Source organism: Notolepis coatsorum (genome assembly GCF_963971535.1).
Source record: "Notolepis coatsorum genome assembly, chromosome: 10".
NCBI classification, from domain to species: Eukaryota; Metazoa; Chordata; class Actinopteri; order Aulopiformes; family Paralepididae; genus Notolepis; species Notolepis coatsorum.
The window spans coordinates 78,692,964-78,714,130 of NC_140174.1; the positions used below are offsets into that span (position 1 = coordinate 78,692,964).

Genomic DNA, 21,167 nt, shown 5'->3' on the forward strand with positions numbered 1-21,167 from the left:
CTTCTCTGCTGGCTGTGGCTCCAGGGGAGTTGAACAGTTCTGGCTCTGCTAGTTTATTTTTGATCTTTTGGCGCTTTTTTGGTGGACAAACCACCGCACATGTGCACCGTGACTCGTAACTGGAGTCTAGTTCTGCTAGCACACATAGCCTACTGTGTACAGACGGTTTCAAACTGTATTTTAAATTAGAAAGCAAACAAAATAAATGGACAAGAGAAAAATAAATCTCAATTTGGTCAGTATTGTCATTTGGACAAGCAAAGCCATTACTTTAAGTTGCAGGCAAGAAAGACAAGTCTGTCTACTGTCTCTGGTTTTAAAACTGCCCTGTTGCAGGTCACAAAAACGATTTTTCGATTTTTTTTATTTCGATATTCGATATCGATTATTAAAATATATCGCGATATTTATCGTTATCGTTATATCGCCCAGCCCTAGCGGATTGATTCACTTCACACAAACTTTACACACACAATGCATTTTCTTTTCCTCACACACTCACTGCACACACTACTGCAGTAAAGTAATGAATCGCAGATTATTTCTTAGCACGTGCGACTGTACAGCCCTGTATTTATTTAAAAGGCATGTATAAACTATGAAACGGAGAAACACCTTAGTAATACAGCTGGGGTCTAAAGGACTTTTAGCATATAATTCGACCATGATATAGCTTCAACATGGCCAGCCCTTCTGCAGAAGCCACAGCAGTCTTATGAGCCCTTGGCAGGTGGCACAAGGTTAAGACTGTTGTAGTGATTCATATCATTAAATATCTTTTCACATTAATAAACATATTTGGACAAATGTTCAACTCAACCAGTAATTGTCATTTAGCCTTACTGATAACATTGAACCAACAATAAGCATTTACTGAGGTTTATATATAAACATGTGATTTTTAGAATAACGGTGGCATTAAACGTCTTAAAAAGTCTTACATTTAACATCCTGGTACATGTAGATACCCGGATACAGTTGTTTACATGAATCATAATTCAACAAACATAAATCCTCACCGGCATGCGTCTGGGCCCTGCTTAACTAGGCTTGCCTCGTCTTGTTTCACATGGCCTCAACCAGGGGTCAACAAGAGCTACTTATAAAAAAGAAAATAAAGTCATGTGAGCAACTCATTGTATTCTCCTTTTTAATTGGCTAACTATATAATCTAATCATACATTTTTAGATTTCAGCAGACTGTAGTATGGCATATTCATGTCTTATCTTTGCTACCAGTTGTGTGACTAGTTTGAAGTGCTCAATTATGGAATGAGAGGAATACCTAATGAGCACTCCTGGTTGGATAGTAGTAAAATGGGTATTTTGAGATGGTAAAATTGACAAATTACAAATCGTGAGCTACTGAGAAGCAGGCGGGGAGCTTCTGGCAGCTTGTGAGCTACTGGTTGGAGACCACTGGCCTGGCCTACACTGATGTATCAGAAAATTAGTTGTGATTAACTTGCTGTTTTTGTTAAAGAACCCAGATTTTTTTTATTACCTTTTTTTTTTATATAATTTTTTTTTTATTATTATTATTATTATAGATCCTACGGAGGGCGGCATTGCATAATCTATTGGTGAAAAAACATGTTGTTTACGTGGTGGCTGTTCATGTAAACATGTAATTAAACAAAGCACTCAGAAGAAAATAAACAAGCTACTGAGTACTGCATAAAGTTCCTACTTATGATAAACAATAGCCCTTGCACACCGCAGTCACGTAAGGGGCTAGATAAACAAATGCATTCGTTTTGTGGCATTCACGTTATATAGTTAGTGTTACACGTTCAATAACAGGTATTCACTCTTGGTCGACGGGAAGGAGAGAGGCGCGCGCCTCAGCTCCTTCCACCGTCACCTCGGAACGGGGGACGGCAGAGAGACAGAGAGACACCGGCGCGGGGGTCCCGCCGGGCTCCCAACACGCCCAGTGTTTCCAACGCAACCACCTCCCGCCATGAAGCTCGCGCTCCGTGGCCGAAAAAGGCTGGTATTCAATACTATTCATTAATGATCCTTCCGCAGGTTGACCTATGGAAAGTTGTTACGACTTTTACTTCCTCGGCGGGGAGCTAACGCTACGTTAATGCTTCTCTCAAGCAGATCAATGGCGGCATTGCCGGAAGTAAAAAAAATAATAAACGCTTACCGATTGGTGGTAACAGCAGAGGCGGGTGCAAGCGGTGTGACGTAATTGGCAGAATCGCCTGTCATTCAATCAAAATTGTTCTATTGCATTGGTTGAGACAAGAGCTCTGGTTGAGTATCCAGCAACAGCCCGGCAGATACCATACTGGTTGAGCCGAGCGATCTCACTCGGGGGACGCGCCGCTTCACATCGCCTCACCGTCGTTGCGCCTGCTTTATTTTTTTTCACCGAACGTTCGAACCCATTAATTAAAGTCCGAATGTCAGCTTAACGAACGAACGTTCGAACGTTCGGGCTCAGCCTTGCGCCTGCTACACTACATTGGTGATGGAGGAGGACATTTCTACTCTACAGTGTAAAGCTTTGACTGTTTGGAAAAGAATAGAATCGAATATAATAGAAATCCTTTATTAATCCAGAGGGAAATTCGGCACTATAGATCGCTCACATTGAACAACAATACAGACATAGGCGGCGGATGGGCTTATGTTCTAGGTAGATTTGACCTTTTATTTTTGGTTTCACGCAAACTGTCCAGGTTCTGATTTCATATACACACACACTACTAGGCTATACTACAGCGAGCCCCACTCATTTATATATAGTGCAAATTAAGTGTTCAAATGAAGGCATCCAATAATATATGAACCATTGTCTTACCTTAATGCAGATAAATGCGACGTTTCGTCTTGGTGAGAATTGAATCACAAGTTGCAATGAAGTGAAAGTTTTTCGTAATTTAGATCTCATCATGCTTTGAAAACAATGTACATACAGTAGCTCTAAAAAGTGTCCACGATTTGATGAACTCGGACTCTCATCATGTCCTCTTAGAGCAAGCCCTTGTTTGCCAAGATAAAACAACATACAGCCTCAGGTGATCGCTAGTTATGCCTCCTCGCTTCTCTACAAAGCGATCGGCGGGCTGAAATTCAGAACACAGATGTTTGCTTTACTCTGCCTGCGGGATCAGATTCAGGATGATCATGTGAATGATGTGATTGGCCACATTATTTAACCTGAGCCTATGCGTGATTGGTTACTGCCTGTATACCTGGAATGTTAAACGCTGCCACAGATTGACACCTCGGCCAGCGAGCCGGCTGCAGCACAAGACACACACTAGCCAGCAGCCTGCGCATATATATTATATAAATTTCAACAGCGGCGGCCGCTGGCGCTGGTGCCTTGTGGTTCGCAGTTCACGTTAATAGGTCGAGTTGAAAATGTAATGCTCTGAGATGCTCTGGAGCAATCTCTCTCGGTCTCTCGGATCAATCAAATCAAATAATTAACACATGTATGTTGTCATTTTAAACAACTCACCATTCATTCATTATGCATCAGCAGCAGCTACCCATTGACACCTCCGTCGGGGCGACCCCCCCCCCCCACACACACACAGACAGGCTGCCTAATTCTGCAGTATGCCCAATATTATTTATATATAAATGCTAAATATTTACATCAGACATGTACAGACAATGTACAAACAAACAATAATTCTACATATTAGGTACAGGCAAGCATATGGTGTTAGAGTTCTGCAGGGATGTTGTTGACAAGTTCTTTTTTAACCATGTTTTGAAGTGGGGGTGGGTGGGGGCTCCTGCCTGCCAGTCTTCAGTGTATTCAGGCCGTCTGGAATGTTAAGTGTCACCACACCTATCCATTGACGGACCCCAGCCCCCCCACACACACACAGGGGAAAAAATAAAGGCTAAAAACCCCCCTTTTTTTTTTTTTTTTTTTTTTAATAAATAAAAAGAATGTGTCGACTGGTCTGGGAAGGCACAGCCTGCCCCAGCCTTATACACCCGCCGCCCATGAATACAGATTTAGGTAGTCAATGGGACTAAAATAAGAATATAATAATATTAAGAATAAAATACAGTCCGGGATATACATTCTGGTATGTACTGTATATACATTCTAAAATCTTAAATATACAACTATCCAGCCAGAAATATACAGTCAAATGTACAGTACAAAAGCACCATATAAAAGTATTTTATTTTTATTAGTATTACGTTCTAGGTTCTAGCGTTGATGTGTATGAGTCAGTCTCATGTCTAGCTGGGAACCAGACTGGAACCGGCCTTCTAGGAAGACCTGCCAAGCAAACTGTTGACCAGCATGGTAGCCAGTTGGTACAGGGCCTGCTATCCAGTACACAGCGGTAACATGAGAAGTGTTGATGAGTAACCTGCCTATAACATATTGCACAATTTAGGCTAGCTTGTTCCATGTTCTCTATCTGCCAGTGTCAGCTGAGAGCATGTGACTTGACTTGTCTGTGTCATCATGTATATAATTCATAGCCACATGGCCAATGACCTCTCTCTCTCTCTCTCTCTCTCTCTCTCTCTCTCTCTCTCTCTCTCTCTCTCTCTCTCTCTCTCTCTCTCTCTCTCTCTCTCTCTCTTCTTTTATTTTTTATTATCTGAGCCTAGGTCATGATGTTTCAAGCTAAATGAAGCAGGGGAAAAAACTAACTTTTTTTCCCATTGTGTCAAAGTATTGCGATGATGCACTGAATCTTAGTTTGTCTAAATAATTAGAATTGAATGGTTGTTGGATGTAATGGTCATGTGCAGGGAGCGAAATAAACTTTTTGACTCACCGGCCAGTGGCGGGTAGATGGGAAGAATCTACCCGCCAAGCATATTTCTTACCTGCCAAATTTTTTTGATTAAAAAAAAATTTATATATATTTTATATACATTTTTTTTTAAATAAAATATATATTATATAATCATACTTGTAGTTGTATTATCTGCGAGACATCGCCACCACGCAATAAGTCAAAATGCTCGCTATCTGCAAACAGCTCCACTGTCTGTGTGTATACTTGAGTAGCCTCCAGCTCCAGCAAGGATTCTCCGGCCCTGCAGCTAGACCCTATATTCAGCTAGACCCTACATTCAGCATGCAAGGATTCTCCGGCGATGCAGCTGGACCCTATTGGTATAACGTTATACACCCGCCGCCCATGAATACAGATTTAGGTAGTCAATGGGACTAAAATAAGAATATAATAATATTAAGAATAAAATACAGTCCGGGATATACATTCTGGTATGTACTGTATATACATTCTAAAATCTTAAATATACAACTATCCAGCCAGAAATATACAGTCAAATGTACAGTACAAAAGCACCATATAAAAGTATTTTATTTTTATTAGTATTACGTTCTAGGTTCTAGCGTTGATGTGTATGAGTCAGTCTCATGTCTAGCTGGGAACCAGACTGGAACCGGCCTTCTAGGAAGACCTGCCAAGCAAACTGTTGACCAGCATGGTAGCCAGTTGGTACAGGGCCTGCTATCCAGTACACAGCGGTAACATGAGAAGTGTTGATGAGTAACCTGCCTATAACATATTGCACAATTTAGGCTAGCTTGTTCCATGTTCTCTATCTGCCAGTGTCAGCTGAGAGCATGTGACTTGACTTGTCTGTGTCATCATGTATATAATTCATAGCCACATGGCCAATGACCTCTCTCTCTCTCTCTCTCTCTCTCTCTCTCTCTCTCTCTCTCTCTCTTTCTTTTATTTTTTATTATCTGAGCCTAGGTCATGATGTTTCAAGCTAAATGAAGCAGGGGAAAAAACTAACTTTTTTTCCCATTGTGTCAAAGTATTGCGATGATGCACTGAATCTTAGTTTGTCTAAATAATTAGAATTGAATGGTTGTTGGATGTAATGGTCATGTGCAGGGAGCGAAATAAACTTTTTGACTCACCGGCCAGTGGCGGGTAGATGGGAAGAATCTACCCGCCAAGCATATTTCTTACCTGCCAAATTTTTGATTAAAAAAAAATTTATATATATTTTATATACATTTTTTTTTAAATAAAATATATATTATATAATCATACTTGTAGTTGTATTATCTGCGAGACATCGCCACCACGCAATAAGTCAAAATGCTCGCTATCTGCAAACAGCTCCACTGTCTGTGTGTATACTTGAGTAGCCTCCAGCTCCAGCAAGGATTCTCCGGCCCTGCAGCTAGACCCTATATTCAGCTAGACCCTACATTCAGCATGCAAGGATTCTCCGGCGATGCAGCTGGACCCTATTGGTATAACGTTACGGTTCTTTTGTCAAATCACATTCAACATGCCCTCAGCTAGAATACGCATTCAATCAATGTTATAAGACATTGATATCAGGAGCTATCTGTAGCTACTCCTAGTCCGGTAGATAACGTTAAGACAATTTAGTTTACTGGGACAGATAGATCTAACGTGAGCTAGCTAACGTGAGCTAGCTAACGAGGGAACGGAGGTATTATGCACTCGAGTCGACTATTGCTGGAGCATTTGTTGATATCAGCAGCTATCAGTAGCTAGCCAGCTAGATACCGTTAGACAATGCCTCGTCATGTATTAAACTAAAAGTGAATAGTTGACTGGGTCATTGTTTAAACAGTAACGGTAGCTCATGGAGGTCCGCTCTTCTAGACTAGAGCAGACTGCCTGTGTTGACACGAGCACTGCGAGCAGAAACCCTTAGCCAATAGTATCCCGCTGCAGGGCTGGGCGGATATGACTCGTTGCCACGGTTTCTTTCAAAATAAGAGTATCATACGAGCCTAATGTTGCTAACTGCCGGAGCCATCGATATTATGACTGGAGATGCGCTTGGGGCGGAAATGAGACCCGCACAGATTTTCAAAATAAGAGTATCGTTATGAACTTGATTGATTACACGCCACACGGCGGGCAGCCCTCTAAGTGTCAAGCGCCAAAGGTAAAAACTGAGCGCCCCTGGCGGGCGGCAGGCTTTAGTTTCGGTCCCTGGTCATGTGATATATACCAACTCACATTCCTCATGTAACGTCAATGTAATTGGTGAATGAAGGTGATTGTAATTCTGACACGTTGTCGCTCGACCACCACACAGCGGATCAAAGAGAAGTTGGCGCTGTCGCTCAAGGCCCTGCAGAAACGCTACGTGACGTCGGACACCGTGGTGACCAGTGAGGACGGAGATGCCAACGTGCTCTGCGCCGCCCTGGAAGCCATCTTCATCCACGGCATCAAGGGCAAGTACGTCCGCTCCGAGGCCGGGGGCCGCGGCAGGAAGGGGGCCCGGGGGCCGCTCCCTCAGCCGGTGTTCTGGAGCCTGCTCAAGACCGTCACCCATCGGTGAGTGGAAGCCTTTTTTAGAGAAGTTGGTTCACTCGAACAAGACCTGACCCCTACCTCTTTGAATTTTCACTGCTAAATTACTGACTAAACTGTAGGGGTGTGGAAATGTCTCGATTCTAAGATGCATCGCGATGCAGACGTGGACGATTCTGCATCGATGCAGTGACAGAACATAATCGATTATTATAGTCTACTAATATTGATGTGTTGAAAAGATTATTATAATTATATAATTCCGGTTAGCTAATTTAGTCACAAATGCGAGTGAAACGCTCACACTGTCGAGTCTTGACTTTAGGCACACATTTACGCATATAACATAGAACATTTGTGCATATTGCTGCACTAAATTTTTTTTATGAAAAGTTAGACGTACGTACCGGTACGTTACCTATTTACTGGTCACAGGAGTCTTCAATAACGTTTGGATGGTAATCCATTTTGTGAAATACATTTGTTGAAACATGAAACATCTGTGTTGGCAGACGGCTCCTGCTATCTTCACGTTAGCAAGCTAAGACCGTTCATCACTGCATACAACTTGGTTTAATCCAAACTCCATTCAGAAACGTTGTATTATTAAATAAGACATTCTGCGATATCTGTGACTATTTTCCCCCCCCTTTTTTTTGTACAATATTTTTATTGGGTTTTACAGTACACATTTCAGGTTTTCATTGTCATCAGTTATTCTTAATTCCTTTTCTCCACAAGATTATATGTATACCCACATACCCCCTCCCCCCTCCCCTTTTCTCTCTCTTAGCATCTTTGAGTTTGTTTTTACTGTTGTCATACAGAAATAGTACGTACATTCATTGGTACCTCCATTAGAATAACTCGTACATAAATAAAAATAATTGAAAAGAAGAAAATTAAATGTAAATAAAAAATAAAAATAAATTACATCTTTATAACACCTTCACTGACGTGCCTCCGCTCTCTCCCGGGGTCCGGGCCACGGCTGACCGCGGGAGAAAGCGGGGGGACTCATCCTATAGCAGCCCTCCTATATCTTCCCTTCTCAGATATTCATTAAATGGTTTCCATATATCCTCGTAAACCTCTATATTGTTCCTGAGGATATATGTTATTCTCTCCATAGACATGCATTGTGCCATGTTCTTAATCCAAGCACCGATTGTGGGTGCGTCTATTTTCTTCCAATTGAAAGCTATTGTTCTTTTTGCCTGTATTATAGCTAAATCAATAAATTTAAATTGTTTGGTTCTCAGGTTCAGATTTATTGGATATAAATGTAACAATATCATTTTGGAGTCTAGTGGGATATTCACTGACAGGATATCTTTGATTTTATTCACCACCTCCCCCCAGAACTTCTTGATTTTGTCACATTCCCAAATACAATGTATAAAAGTTCTGCGATCCTCTGTACATTTAAAGCACCTATCTGGTGTGTTGCTGTTGTATTTATTCAGTTTGACAGGGGTTATATAAGTCTGCATCAGCCATTTGCATTGAAGTAGTTTTAAGCTAGTGTTGGCTGTTTGTGTCTGAGCCTCCTCGCATGCTCTGTTCCAGTCCTCGTTTGAGATCTCCTCTCCCAAGTCCAGCCTCCATGACTCCAATCTAGATAATGACGTCTCGTCTGAACCAGATACAAGCCAGTTATAGAACATTGATAACAGGCCTTTGCTATTGCAGTTCTTGATGATAATTTTTTCTAAAGATGAAAGTGTAGGAATTGCCAGTGATTGGTTTTGCAGAGAGGAAATGAAACTTCTCAGTTGCAAGTATTTAAAAAAATGCTTCCTTGGGATGCTGTATTTTATTGATAGTTCCTCAAAAGGCATCAAGACCCCATCTTTGTAAAGGTCAGATATTTTACTTATTCCTTCTTTTGTCCATAGTTTGAATCCGGCATCCAGTTTGCCTGGTTTAAATGAGACGTTTCCCCATATTGGGCTGAATTGCGACATGGAGTGGTTTATTTTCATACATTTCTTTACCTCATACCATACATTAATCATGTTGAGCACTATGGGGTGTGTAGTATGTTTTCTTAAATATTTTGGCTCAGCTGAATACATGTATAAATGTAGTGGTAGTTGCATTGGGTATGCTTCCACTCCCATCCATGATGGTGGATCTTCCTTAGAAAAATAAAACATTACAGTTCTCAATTGTGCAGCCAGGTAATACCAATGAAGGTTAGGACAGGTCAACCCCCCTGCATCGAATGGAAGGTACAACAGAGATAGGCGGACTCTAGGACATTTCTTACGCCATATAAATTTTGAGATGAGAGACGCAATCTTTCCGAACATTCCTACCGGTGGTGCCAGAGGGATATTTTGAAATAAGTATAGGAACTTTGGTAGTATGTTCTCCCTATCACAGAGATGGGCAAGAACATCCATATCTCTATGGATTTGAATACAGAGTCTATCATAGGTTCATAGTTTATTGATGCTATATTTTCTATTTGGGCTATTATTTTGATGCCCAAATAAGTGAAGCTGTTCGAGAGCTTGAAAGGGAATTCTTGTTGGTCAGCGGTTTTTCTCTCATTGTCATTAAGCAGCATAAGTGATGATTTTGAGGCGTTTAGTTTATATCCGGAGATACTACCGAACTCATCAATTATATCAAGCAGTGCGGGTATCGATGTATCTAGGTTTTTTAGGAACAAAATTACATCGTCCGCAAAAAGGGCTATTCTGTGATCGTTATTACCGATTTCAATCCCATGTAGCTGTCTGTTAGCCCTGATTGCTATTGCTAATTGTTCGATAGCTAAAATGAACAAAAGCGGTGATAAAGGCGAGCCTTGAGGGCAACCCCTGGTGATATTAAAGGGTTTAGATGTCACTTCGTTTGTTAGTACCTCAGCTACAGAGTTTAGGTGTAGTAATTTGATCCAGTTACAAAAGTAATTTCCAAATCCAAATTGATCAATAACATCAAAAAGATAAGCCCATTCCACCCTATCGAAGGCCTTCTCCGCATCGAGCGAGAGAAGACATGTGTCCCTCTCTCCTTTTTGGTTGTATAGGATATTGAAGACCCGTCTGACATTGTTAAATCCCTGTCTCCCTTTTATGAATCCATTTTGATCGTCTCCCACTATCTCTGGGAGCACGTCCTCTATTCTTTTGGCCAAGATTTTACTAAGGATTTTGGTGTCGTTGTTTATCAAACTTATAGGACGGAGGTTCTCGCATTTAGTATTGGTTTTGCCTGGTTTTGGGAGCAGGATAATCGGGGCCTCTTTCATTGATGTGGGTAAGTAGCCATTTTCAAAGGATTCTAGGTACATTTCAAAAAGGGGGGTCACTAATTTATCTTTAAAATGTTTATATAGGTCAATTGAGAGGCCGTCTGGTCCCGCTGTTTTTCCAGATTTTAATTCTCCTATGGCCTCTGATATCTCTGTTATGTTTAATTGTTCGTCCAGGGTTTTCTTTCTTTCTTCAGAGATTTTGGGGATGTTAAGGTTATCAAGAAATTTAGTTTGTGTATCTTCACTAATGTTATATTCTGAGCTATATAGTTTTTCATAAAAGGTTCTAAATGTTGTGTTAATCTCTAATGGATCGATTATATTATTTCCATTTCCGTTCTCTATGTTAGTGATTGTCCTCTCAGTCTGTTGTTTTTTGATGCGCCATGCAAGGAGTCTACCAGGTTTTTCTCCTTGGTCGTAATAATTCTGTTTTAGCCTCATCACATTTGCAGCAGCTTTATCGTATGTTATCTCGTTGTATTGAGTTCTAAGTATTAATAATTGTTTTGAAATGAGATGTTCGTTCTGTCCTTTCTGAAACCTTTCATTCTCAAACATTTTGATTTTGGATTCCAGATCTCTAATTTCTTTCGTTCTTTCTCTTGTCGTTCTACTTGTGTAGCTTATAATTTGACCTCTAATATATGCCTTGAAGGCTTCCCATCTAATTGTGGCCGACGTTTGAGTCGTGTTAATTTCAAAGTATATATCAATTTGTTCTCCCAAAAAAGGTAACATTTTTGGATCTTTCATCCATTTTGTTTGAAATCTCCATTTATGAGATTTGTGTATCAGTTTTGGTTCCACATATACCATAGACACAGCTGCATGGTCTGATATGACTATGCTGTTGTGTTTACATCCTCTAATGTTAGGTAGTAGTTCTGTTGATATCAGGAAGTAGTCTATTCTGGAGTAACTTTTGTATGTACTCGAGTAGCAGGAAAATTCTTTCTTTGATGGATTTAGGTGCCTCTATATATCCAGTTCCATGAAATATATTCAATTAAGGTATCTGCCATTTTGCATTAGTTGTTTTGTCTCCCTGAGACTGTTGTAATTGTAAAGATTCGGATGTCATGGTGTAACGATATAGAAATAAGAGAAAAATAAAAACTAATAAAGTTGGTTGGTACCATAGTACAGAGAGAGATTACCCTACCCCTAACATGCCCGAGTTGGCCACTCGGGCAACCCTTAACCCTTACTAAGTAGCTTCCTTTTCGAGCTCGAAAAATATGTCCACATCACTGTGAGGAATCATATTTCCTTTACCTCTACTCTATACTACCTGAGGTGTGTGACCGTTGGTACAAGAAAAATCAAAAATCAAACATGAACATCAAATATAAATCAAGTGTGTGAACCGTTAAGCATTGGTACTACAGTACATATGTCTTATGTCCACCTAGAATAGTAAGCTACCAATGGTAAACTTTTGGTACACTTTTAGAGAGCTGTTTAGCCCTCAAAATAAACGTGTGAAAGTGTGTATATACACATATATATATGTATGTGACCTACGTGCTCAGAGTTTTTGAATGCTTTCCCCGACGTGTTTATATTATTGCGGACATATTGGATTTAAGATTGGAACACTCCAGAACATACTGGAACATTCAGACAATGTAAAAATGACATTGGAATAATCTAGAACATCGAAGCATTCTTTGATATATGGAGCATTCTGGAATATCAGCAATACGTGGTCATTCACTCTACCAGAAGCCCCTCGGGGGAATAATCAACAGCTATCTAGATGCAGAACCACAGAGCCATCATAGCCGGCCGGCTGAAAGATCACTCTACACAACGATCATCGCCCACCCCGGTCGGGGGAAATGCTGCATATACGTATTTAAAAACTGTTTTTTATTAATGGGAAATAATTTCACTACTTCTCCAATTAATACTTTAGATGTTTAAGCATAGCAATGCTCTTTTAAGATCTAAGTTAATGTTCTCTTCCTTTTACTTGTTTTTTTTTTTCTTTTTCATCCGCTCTCTCTGATTTATTGAGGCTCTCTCTTCAGTTCAATACCTTCATATTATTCATGGGTTACTATAAATTACTATAAATTACAAGTTCATATAAAATGTAAGTGATTAAGGCATGACAATTGAAGCTTATTTTTGGTCTTTATTTTTAGTTTATCTCATTTAAATTTTTATTTATTTATTTTTTACGGGTAAGTGGCCAAGCCACAGTCGACATTCTACTTATGGTAGAATTTAGAGTGTTAGATCCTATGGTATACATAGGAATGTTAAGGATAATTGGATCATTCTGGGATATCCGGTGGTGCAAGGGAGAGAGTCATACGCAAAGGTTGTGTTCATGGAACACAATCCTGTACGACTCTCGGTGGGAGGGAAGGGTAGGGGATTTTTATTTGTATATATGTATGTTTTTAAGCTCGGCTCTCAACGGGACCTCACTAGTGGGATGTATATCTATTATTGCCTCGCACTCTAGAAGCATTACCAAAAATTACAATGCAACATGTATAGACTATGGCTAGTTTGAATATAATGATATGGAACACCGGGGGAATAAATAACCAACTCAAACGCAAAAGCGTGCTCACACTGATGAAAAAAGAACATGTGGACATTGCTCTGCTAAGCGAAACACACATTCTAGGGAAAGACATAGGTAAATTAGCGGACAACATATACCATAATATCAGTCACTCCTCTATTGGTACGAGAACTCGGGGTGTAGCAATAGTCGTTAAACGTAAGTTGAATATTGTACTAAAGGGAGTATGGTCTGATGTAGAAGGTCGGATAACTATAGCTAAGATTGAACATAAGAACAGGAAAATAGCGTTGATAGCGGTATACGCCCCAAATTTGTACGAAGAAGATTTCTTCACTACACTAACCAATGCAATGTTAGACATTCCCGATTACTCATTTATAATAGGAGCGGATTTTAATGCCATCTGGAACCCAAGGATAGACAAATCTTACCTCGCCTTTTCCAGCGAACAAAAGAATTCATCGAAGGCATTAAAGGATTGGTCAAAGATTACAGGTGTAAAGGATTTATGGCGGTTACTTAATCCCACGACCCGAAAGTACTCTTGTCGATCTGCGAGACATAAGACACTATCCAGAATAGATTATGTCTTTGCATCACAGAGACTATTTGATAATTATGAAGTGGAAATGATACCCAACGCACTATCAGATCACTGTTATTTACTCCTTAAAGGTACATTTGGTATACTATCCTCCCGAGCCCCAAGATGGCGATTTAACTCGTTGCTGCTTAACAACAAGGAATTCATTACACAACTCAAAGAAGCTCTTATAGTATTCCAACGGGAGAATGCAAACTCGGTGCAAGACCCCAGAATAATATGGATGTCGGTAAAGGGAATGATCAAAGACTTCACGGATAGCTTTTCCTCCAAAATGCGCAAGAATCAAAACACAAAACTGGATGAGCTGGAAACGCTTTACTCAACGTTATTTAATTCTCTGAAATACAACAACTCAACTCGACTAGAAAATCAAGTTAACGTACTAAAAATAGAGATCAATGCCATATACAGACAACAATCGGAAATACAAATACGCAGCACAAGACAACAGCAGTACTCCCATGGTTCCAAACCCAGCCACCTATTAGCCATGCGATTAAGAATTAATGCAACATTTGCAGATATAACTACCATTAGAGCACAACAAGTACTTGTAACAGATCCTGTAAAAATAAACGATACATTCAAAGTATTCTACTCCGACTTATATAAATCAGAAATGACCTTCGATCAAAACAAAATGGACACATTTCTTAATCAAATTATTCTCCCTAAACTTTCAGAGGATGACGCTAAACAGTTAGAAATACCGATCACACTAGAGGAACTCAAGAAGGCCATAACCACAATGAAAAGTGGTAAGGCTCCAGGAAGAGACTGTTTCCCATCAGAAATGTACCTTTCTTGTTGGGACATAATTGGCCCCTTATTACTAAATATGATCTTATACTCAGTCAAGGAGGGGAACTTCCATAAAATTGACAATATTGCACTCATAACAGTCCTCCTTAAAAAAGACAAAGACCCCAACGAGTGCGGTAGTTATAGACCTGTAAGCCTCCTCGGAACAGATATCAAACTGTACTCTAAGGTATTAGCCATCAGATTACAAAAGCATATGACGTCTTTAGTTCACCCGGACCAAACTGGCTTCATAGGAGGCCGCCTGATCACTGAGAACATAAGACGTATACTGCACGTACTTGATGCCGACAAGGAGGACACCATACCTAAGGCGATGCTGTCCCTGGATGCTATGAAGGCCTTTGACAGGCTGGAATGGTCGTATCTGTGGGCAGTGCTAGAAAGGATGGGGTTAGGAAAAGGATTCATCGATATGATTAAAGTATTATACAAAGACCCATCGGCCATGATTACAACAGGCACAATCATCTCTGAAATATTTCCGGTATCACGCTCTGCCAGACAGGGTTGTCCTCTTAGTCCCGGACTGTTCAATCTATCATTAGAGCCTTTAGCACAATATATAAGACAATCCCAATCCATAGAACCTATCGTAATCAAGGGCACACAACAAAAAATTTGTTTATATGCGGACGATGTAATATTGTTCATGAAAAACCCCAACACCACATTGCCTCATCTGCTCAAGTTGATTGAGGACTTTGGTGATTTATCGGGATTTAAGATAAATTGGCCGAAGTCGGCTTTCCTTCCACTTAACACCCCTGCAAAAAAAGATACAACCCTCCCAGGACAGATACCGATGGTAAAACATTTCAGATGCTTGGGAGTGGAAATATTCCCTACCATAAGACAAACGGTGAAGCACAACTACACAAAAATCCAAAACAAAATCAAAGACGACCTTGATAGATGGGCAAAACTTAAGAACACAGTACAAGCACGGATATCAATAGTTAAGATGGATGTACTACCTAAAATCAACTTCTTCTGTTCAATGCTACCGTTACCCCCTCCAGAGGGTTACTGGAAAAGATTACACTCCTCCACATACAAATTTATTTGGAATAACAAACCACCACGTATAAAAAGATCCACCGCACAGAGAAATAAAGCAGATGGTGGCATGGCATTTCCAGATTTTTTCCTATATTTTAAGGCGTACTCATTAAGTCCATTGACAACATGGTTTGACTCCCAAGCATTAGCATCTTGGAGAAAAATAGAAGAAAACATAGTAGCCCCACATAGACTGAAGGACATAGCACACACTAAACTACCAATCAAGCACTGTGAACGAAAATTTGGCCCCATAATTACTCATGCGATCCGGATATGGCGTGAATCACAAAAAAAAAATCCTAACCCACAAGAATGGCACAATCATACTCCCTTATTCAATAACAATGCTCTCTTAATTGGAAAACGACCTATAAGATTCCCTATATGGGAAGAGCAAGGCATACACTCATTAGGGGATGTTTTTAACAAACAGGGTTTTTGTAGTGATAAAGAAATACGCAAAAAATTTAATCTCACCAAGTCCACATGGCTTTTTCACAAACAGTTAGAGCTATGTTTGAAGTCTCACGGTGTTCCATTAGACAGACCAATTGAACACCACAGATACCACAAATTCTTCTACTCAAGAGAGACATCGAGAGGTTTTGTTTCAGAATTGTATCATCAATTACTAACGTCCTCGTATGAAACCCTCCAACTTGACTCTGTCTGGAGGAGGGATATACCAGACCTGGAAAATGACTTTGATTGGCAAGGAGCCTGGGCAAATGTCCGACTTACATCAAGGAACCCGGATCATCAACAAATCAATCTTAACTATATTCACAGGACATACTTGACTCCTATAAGACTGTGCCGAATGGGGCTCAAACAAGATTCCAAATGCACCCAATGTACAAATGGGGACGAAGGGACATTTATGCACATGTATTGGGACTGCTCACCAGTTAAGGCATTCTGGAAAGATGTGACCCAACAAATATCAAAACTCGTATCTTGGAATATACCTGTACACCCCTCGGTATTGCTGTTGAATGATGTTTTTGAGTTTGCAGTGAATCCACAGCTAAAGAGATTGGTTTTATCGGGTATCACAGTAGCCAAAAAGCTGATCGCATCACGCTGGTTTCAACCGGAAAAAATGTGCCGTAAAGTTTGGTTTCTTACATATCTCGATGTAATTTACCATGAAATCTACAGCAAGAATTCTGGGTCTCAATGAATCCAAAATGTCAATGTGGTTAGAAGTGGTGGAGAGAATAAAAGCTAGCTTATAATGGTAGTGTCTGGTTAGGTGCGAGGGATAGTGGAGGTACTTCTCAAGGTGGGGTCCGGGAGGGGGGGGTTCGAGCTGAGCATATGTGTGTAGGGTTTTTTTTTTTTAGATAACAGGTATTATGGGTATATCTTATATAAAACAACTAACCAAAAGGTGATCTCATTGGATGTGCCCTGACAATTAATGCTTGTATATCTTATCGTGTGTTGTCATGTTTGTTTATATGTTTGTTTAAAAAATAATAAAAAAATAAAATACAAAAAAAAATATATATATACACACACGCATAGAAAATATATACAAAAAAACTAACAAAAAACATATACATTTCACTTGATTCAGTTCTTTTTTAAACAATCATTCGATGACACTCAAAAGTCAACTGATTAACACTTTGGCTGCCAGGAAACGTGTTTAGACGTCATTGCCGGCCATGCTCAAGTTGCCGGAGGACGCTTTACAGCGTCCTTATATCAATATTTCAAAAATCTGCGATTGGATTCATATGTCCCCTCCGCTGGCCTGAGATCCACCAGGAGGACCCACTGAGCTCTCTGGCGGTTCAGGAGCGCCATCTGGTGGCCGATCGGCGCAATCGCTTAACAGGAAGCGGCATAGAGGTTGTGCTGGACGTCCGTATTACTTCCGGGCACTCGCTATAGGTCCCGGCATTCTAGCTCGTCACAATACACAGTGATCGATTGCCAATAACTCGATAAACAACATGATTTGGACGTATATACCATTATACAAGCTGGAGATGGACCGGGTAAATCTACATCCCATAATGATAAGATTTCTACTCTACGATGATCGCCCAACGGCGCGCGGAGACTGGGGTGAGTTTTAGCGTGTAACGTTACCGTCTTCGATACTAACTGCTATTATCAACATTTGACCCACATTAGATGATTGGTATAACGCTGCCCACGGAATTATAAACGCCCCCTAGCCCATCCGGTCAACATCAGATGACGTGTAGTAACTTCTAGAAGTACGTCTAGTTGGAATTTTTTATATCGCGCTGATTGCCATAAAACTGTATTGCATCATCAATATAATGCATTTGGGGCTATAGATCACGTTCTGGAGAAAGCTGCAGAAAGAGATGAAAACATACTTATACATTAGACCATACTTTACTATGAATATGTGAATGAAAAAGTTTAACGTTGCTACACAATGAACAATACATATAGGACTTTGAATGGGCCCTAATAATGGCAATGTAGCAATAGAATTTAAAAAGTTATAGCCATGCAAAGAAGGGGTACTTCTCCATAGACAAATAGAGCCGGCAACCTATGGTATATCATGAATTTAACCCAAGGCAACCAAAGTGTTAACTGCCAGAGTCTTGTTTGGTGCCATAACATATTGGAAAATATAACTTCGAAAGGCCTAAGTAATGTTATGTTTACTATAGGTGAAACAGAGGATACGTGTTACATCACCTATCTACGTTTGAGGGACACGTTACAGCAGCAGTCAGTTGTGTAGTTTACTCCTTGACAAAGGTAAGAGAAAAAGTAAGAATAAAAATAAAAATAAAAGTGAGAATGCCGAAGCAACAGTTCATGTTATCTGTTGCTTCTGCTAGGCTAACTACATCAGTCAAACAGCTAACGCTGCCATGTTGTTTAGCCTGTCGGCTAAGTAGGCTACTGGTGGTAAACAGTTATAATGTTGTATGCTTATTGTGGATAACACAAAAGATAGGTTATATAGTGTTCGTGTTTATGTAGCCTACTCACCCGCCAGGACAAGAAGTGAAAGTTTAACATTTTCCGAGTGTCCTCGATAGTCCATTCTAGGTTAGCTGGCTCAGTTATACAGCTAGCACAGCCAGCTAGCCTACTAGATAGCTTGTCGGCTAACCTGCCAATACAACCAGCTATGCGATCTTTTGGTTATTTAGGCACAGTCATCGTTTTCAGATATTTTTGGGTGAAGTCGGTGGCCAAAGCTGAGTCTTCGAATCGGTGTGTCGAGTTGTCCGGTAAAGTTATCCTCAGAACTGCAGGATAAACAAGTCCATACTTCACTCCAGTGCAGGTTCGCAGCAGGCGTTTCACCTCACCAAAGCTAGCTTGCTTCTTAGCTACTGCCGTTGTATAGTCCGCGAAGATAGAGATCCTTTTCCCATCGAGGAGCAGGGGAGACCTTTTCCCCGCTTGCTGCATCATATCGTTGCGAACGTGGAAGAAATGTACTCTGATGACAAACGGTCGTGGGGGCTCTCCTTCTCGGGGGCGGCTTCGCAGGGTGCGGTGAGCGTGGTCCAGTAGCGGCTTCTCCTCCAGGCCGAGTAGCTTTTGGAGCAGCCCGGCTATGTACTCTGTTGGTCGTGGACCCTCTACTCCCTCTGGTACACCTAGCAGTCGGCTGTTGTTTCTCCGCATTCTGCTCTCCATATCCTCACATCTGTTGTTTAGGTATTCTACCCTAGTCACCAGGGAGCCGACGGTGGTTTCCAGCTCACGGATGCGGGTGCTGTTATCTGTGGCGCCGCGTTCCAACTCCACTATAACCTCTCCTTGCGTTTCGAGTTTGTTTTGTACTTTCTCAATCTATTTCTTTAGCTCGTCTTTGACTGACAGCATCTCCGATCTGAGAGAGTTTGAAAGGGAGTCGATTTTGGCAAAGATATCAGTCTTAAGAGAGCCCATCATGGCTTGTAGTAGTCCAGCAGTTAGGATCCCGGTTTCGTCACCGGCCCCCGTGGCGTCTTGTGGTGGGCCTCCTTTTCGTGTATTCGGCATTATAAGTTATATTTCAGCACTGATATCACCGATAGTTCATCAATTTCGGGTTGAATGACTGTTCAAACACCTACTCAACACATGTGTTCAATTTGATAGGAGTATAATATACAAGTTTAGTCACACACTCAGGAGTGGTGGGGAAGCGTGTCTTACATCCTCTCCTCTTTTCATCAAGTCTTTTTTCCCTTCTTGGTGTGTGTTCAGCTGACACTGTTGACACGCCCACTATGCAAAGCTAGTGCTCTGGTCACGCATCCTCTCAAATCATGGAAAATACAGGATCAGGCTATTCTAAAAGTATCGATACTAATAAAATGGAGTATTGAACTGTTTTTAACAGCTGGGTATCTAGATACTTTTCTAGTATTGGTGTATCGTGCAACACTAGTAAAGACATTTATTATTAAGAACTTTCTAAATAAGAGTTCATTTTCTGACTGCTTGTATTAATTGATGAAAAAGTAGCCATGTGCAGTAAAAAATTGAGGATGTAATATGTATGTAATATATTATTGAGCTGCATCGTAGAATTGAATCGTGGACAGCTGAATCGTAATCGGATTGTGAGGCCAGTGAAGATTCACAGCTCTAAACAGAATGGTTGATTTGGTAAAGAGGGAACATTTTGTGAAACGTGACGTGATTCCCAGCCTTTTAGCAGAGATCGTTAAATACATTTAAAACTCACTTTTCACCTAAATAAATAAATAATTTATTATCTTATTCAACATAAAATCACATCACATTTTGTTGTTACGGATTTCGCCGTTCAAAGCGGTCACCGGTCTCCGTCTCCTCGTCATCCTGTCTCTCTCTGGCCTTAACAGAACTAGGTGTAGTGTGTGGGACAATGTGGCAAAATTATTCTGATGAATTCCAGGGTTTTAAATGTATATAAAAACCCAAGAAAGTTTTTGGGTAAAGTCTGTAAATTCACTGTGACACTGCTTAACCCTGCTTATTATCATCAGCCTTGTGTCAAAGGTGTACTGTAAATGAATGATGATCAATAGGCCGCATCTACAAATTGAAGTCTGAAGGTATGGCATTCAGGGTTTCCCATTAATTACCTAGACTGTGGCGTAGTCGTAGTAGTCGTAATAGTAATCCACTATATTTTTTTTATTTTCAAAAAAATAAACCAGTTCAACACAGGTAACCACTTTTGCTTCATTTCTTTGATGTCTCAAATGTATGCTCTAGTCCCGTGGTTCCCAAACTTCTCCTCGAGGCACACCAGCCCTTCCATGTATTTGTTAAATTCTACCACCAGCACACCTGATTCAACTAATAAAGGGCTAGTTAAGTTGAATCAGGTGTGCTGGTGGTGGAATTTAACAAATACATTGAACAGCTGGGGTGCTTCGAGGAGAGGATTGGGAAGCACTAGTCTAGTCGATTTTGTGTTTTTGAGCACAAAGTTCATCATGGATCTAGCCTCTTTATTTTGCTCTCAAAGTGCACCAGATTGATGCATTTAACTTTAAAATGTACAAAAAAGAATAAAGTTGGGGCTTCCGGTTTAGCTATAGAATGGAGTAAGTCGCATGTGACACA

The 21,167-nt window shown here is 40.5% G+C and overlaps 1 protein-coding gene across 3 annotated transcripts in view; it reads left to right on the plus strand.

The window, feature by feature from the left end:
* Window positions 1-21,167, plus strand: part of plekhm1 (pleckstrin homology domain containing, family M (with RUN domain) member 1) — a 69,395-nt gene that overhangs the window by 10,828 nt on the left and 37,400 nt on the right. For all 3 annotated transcript variants that reach the window (XM_084323323.1, XM_084323325.1, XM_084323324.1), the window contains exon 3: window positions 7,072-7,316. In XM_084323323.1, the coding sequence (XP_084179449.1) occupies window positions 7,072-7,316 (245 nt within the window). The remainder of the gene's footprint in view (window positions 1-7,071; window positions 7,317-21,167) is intronic.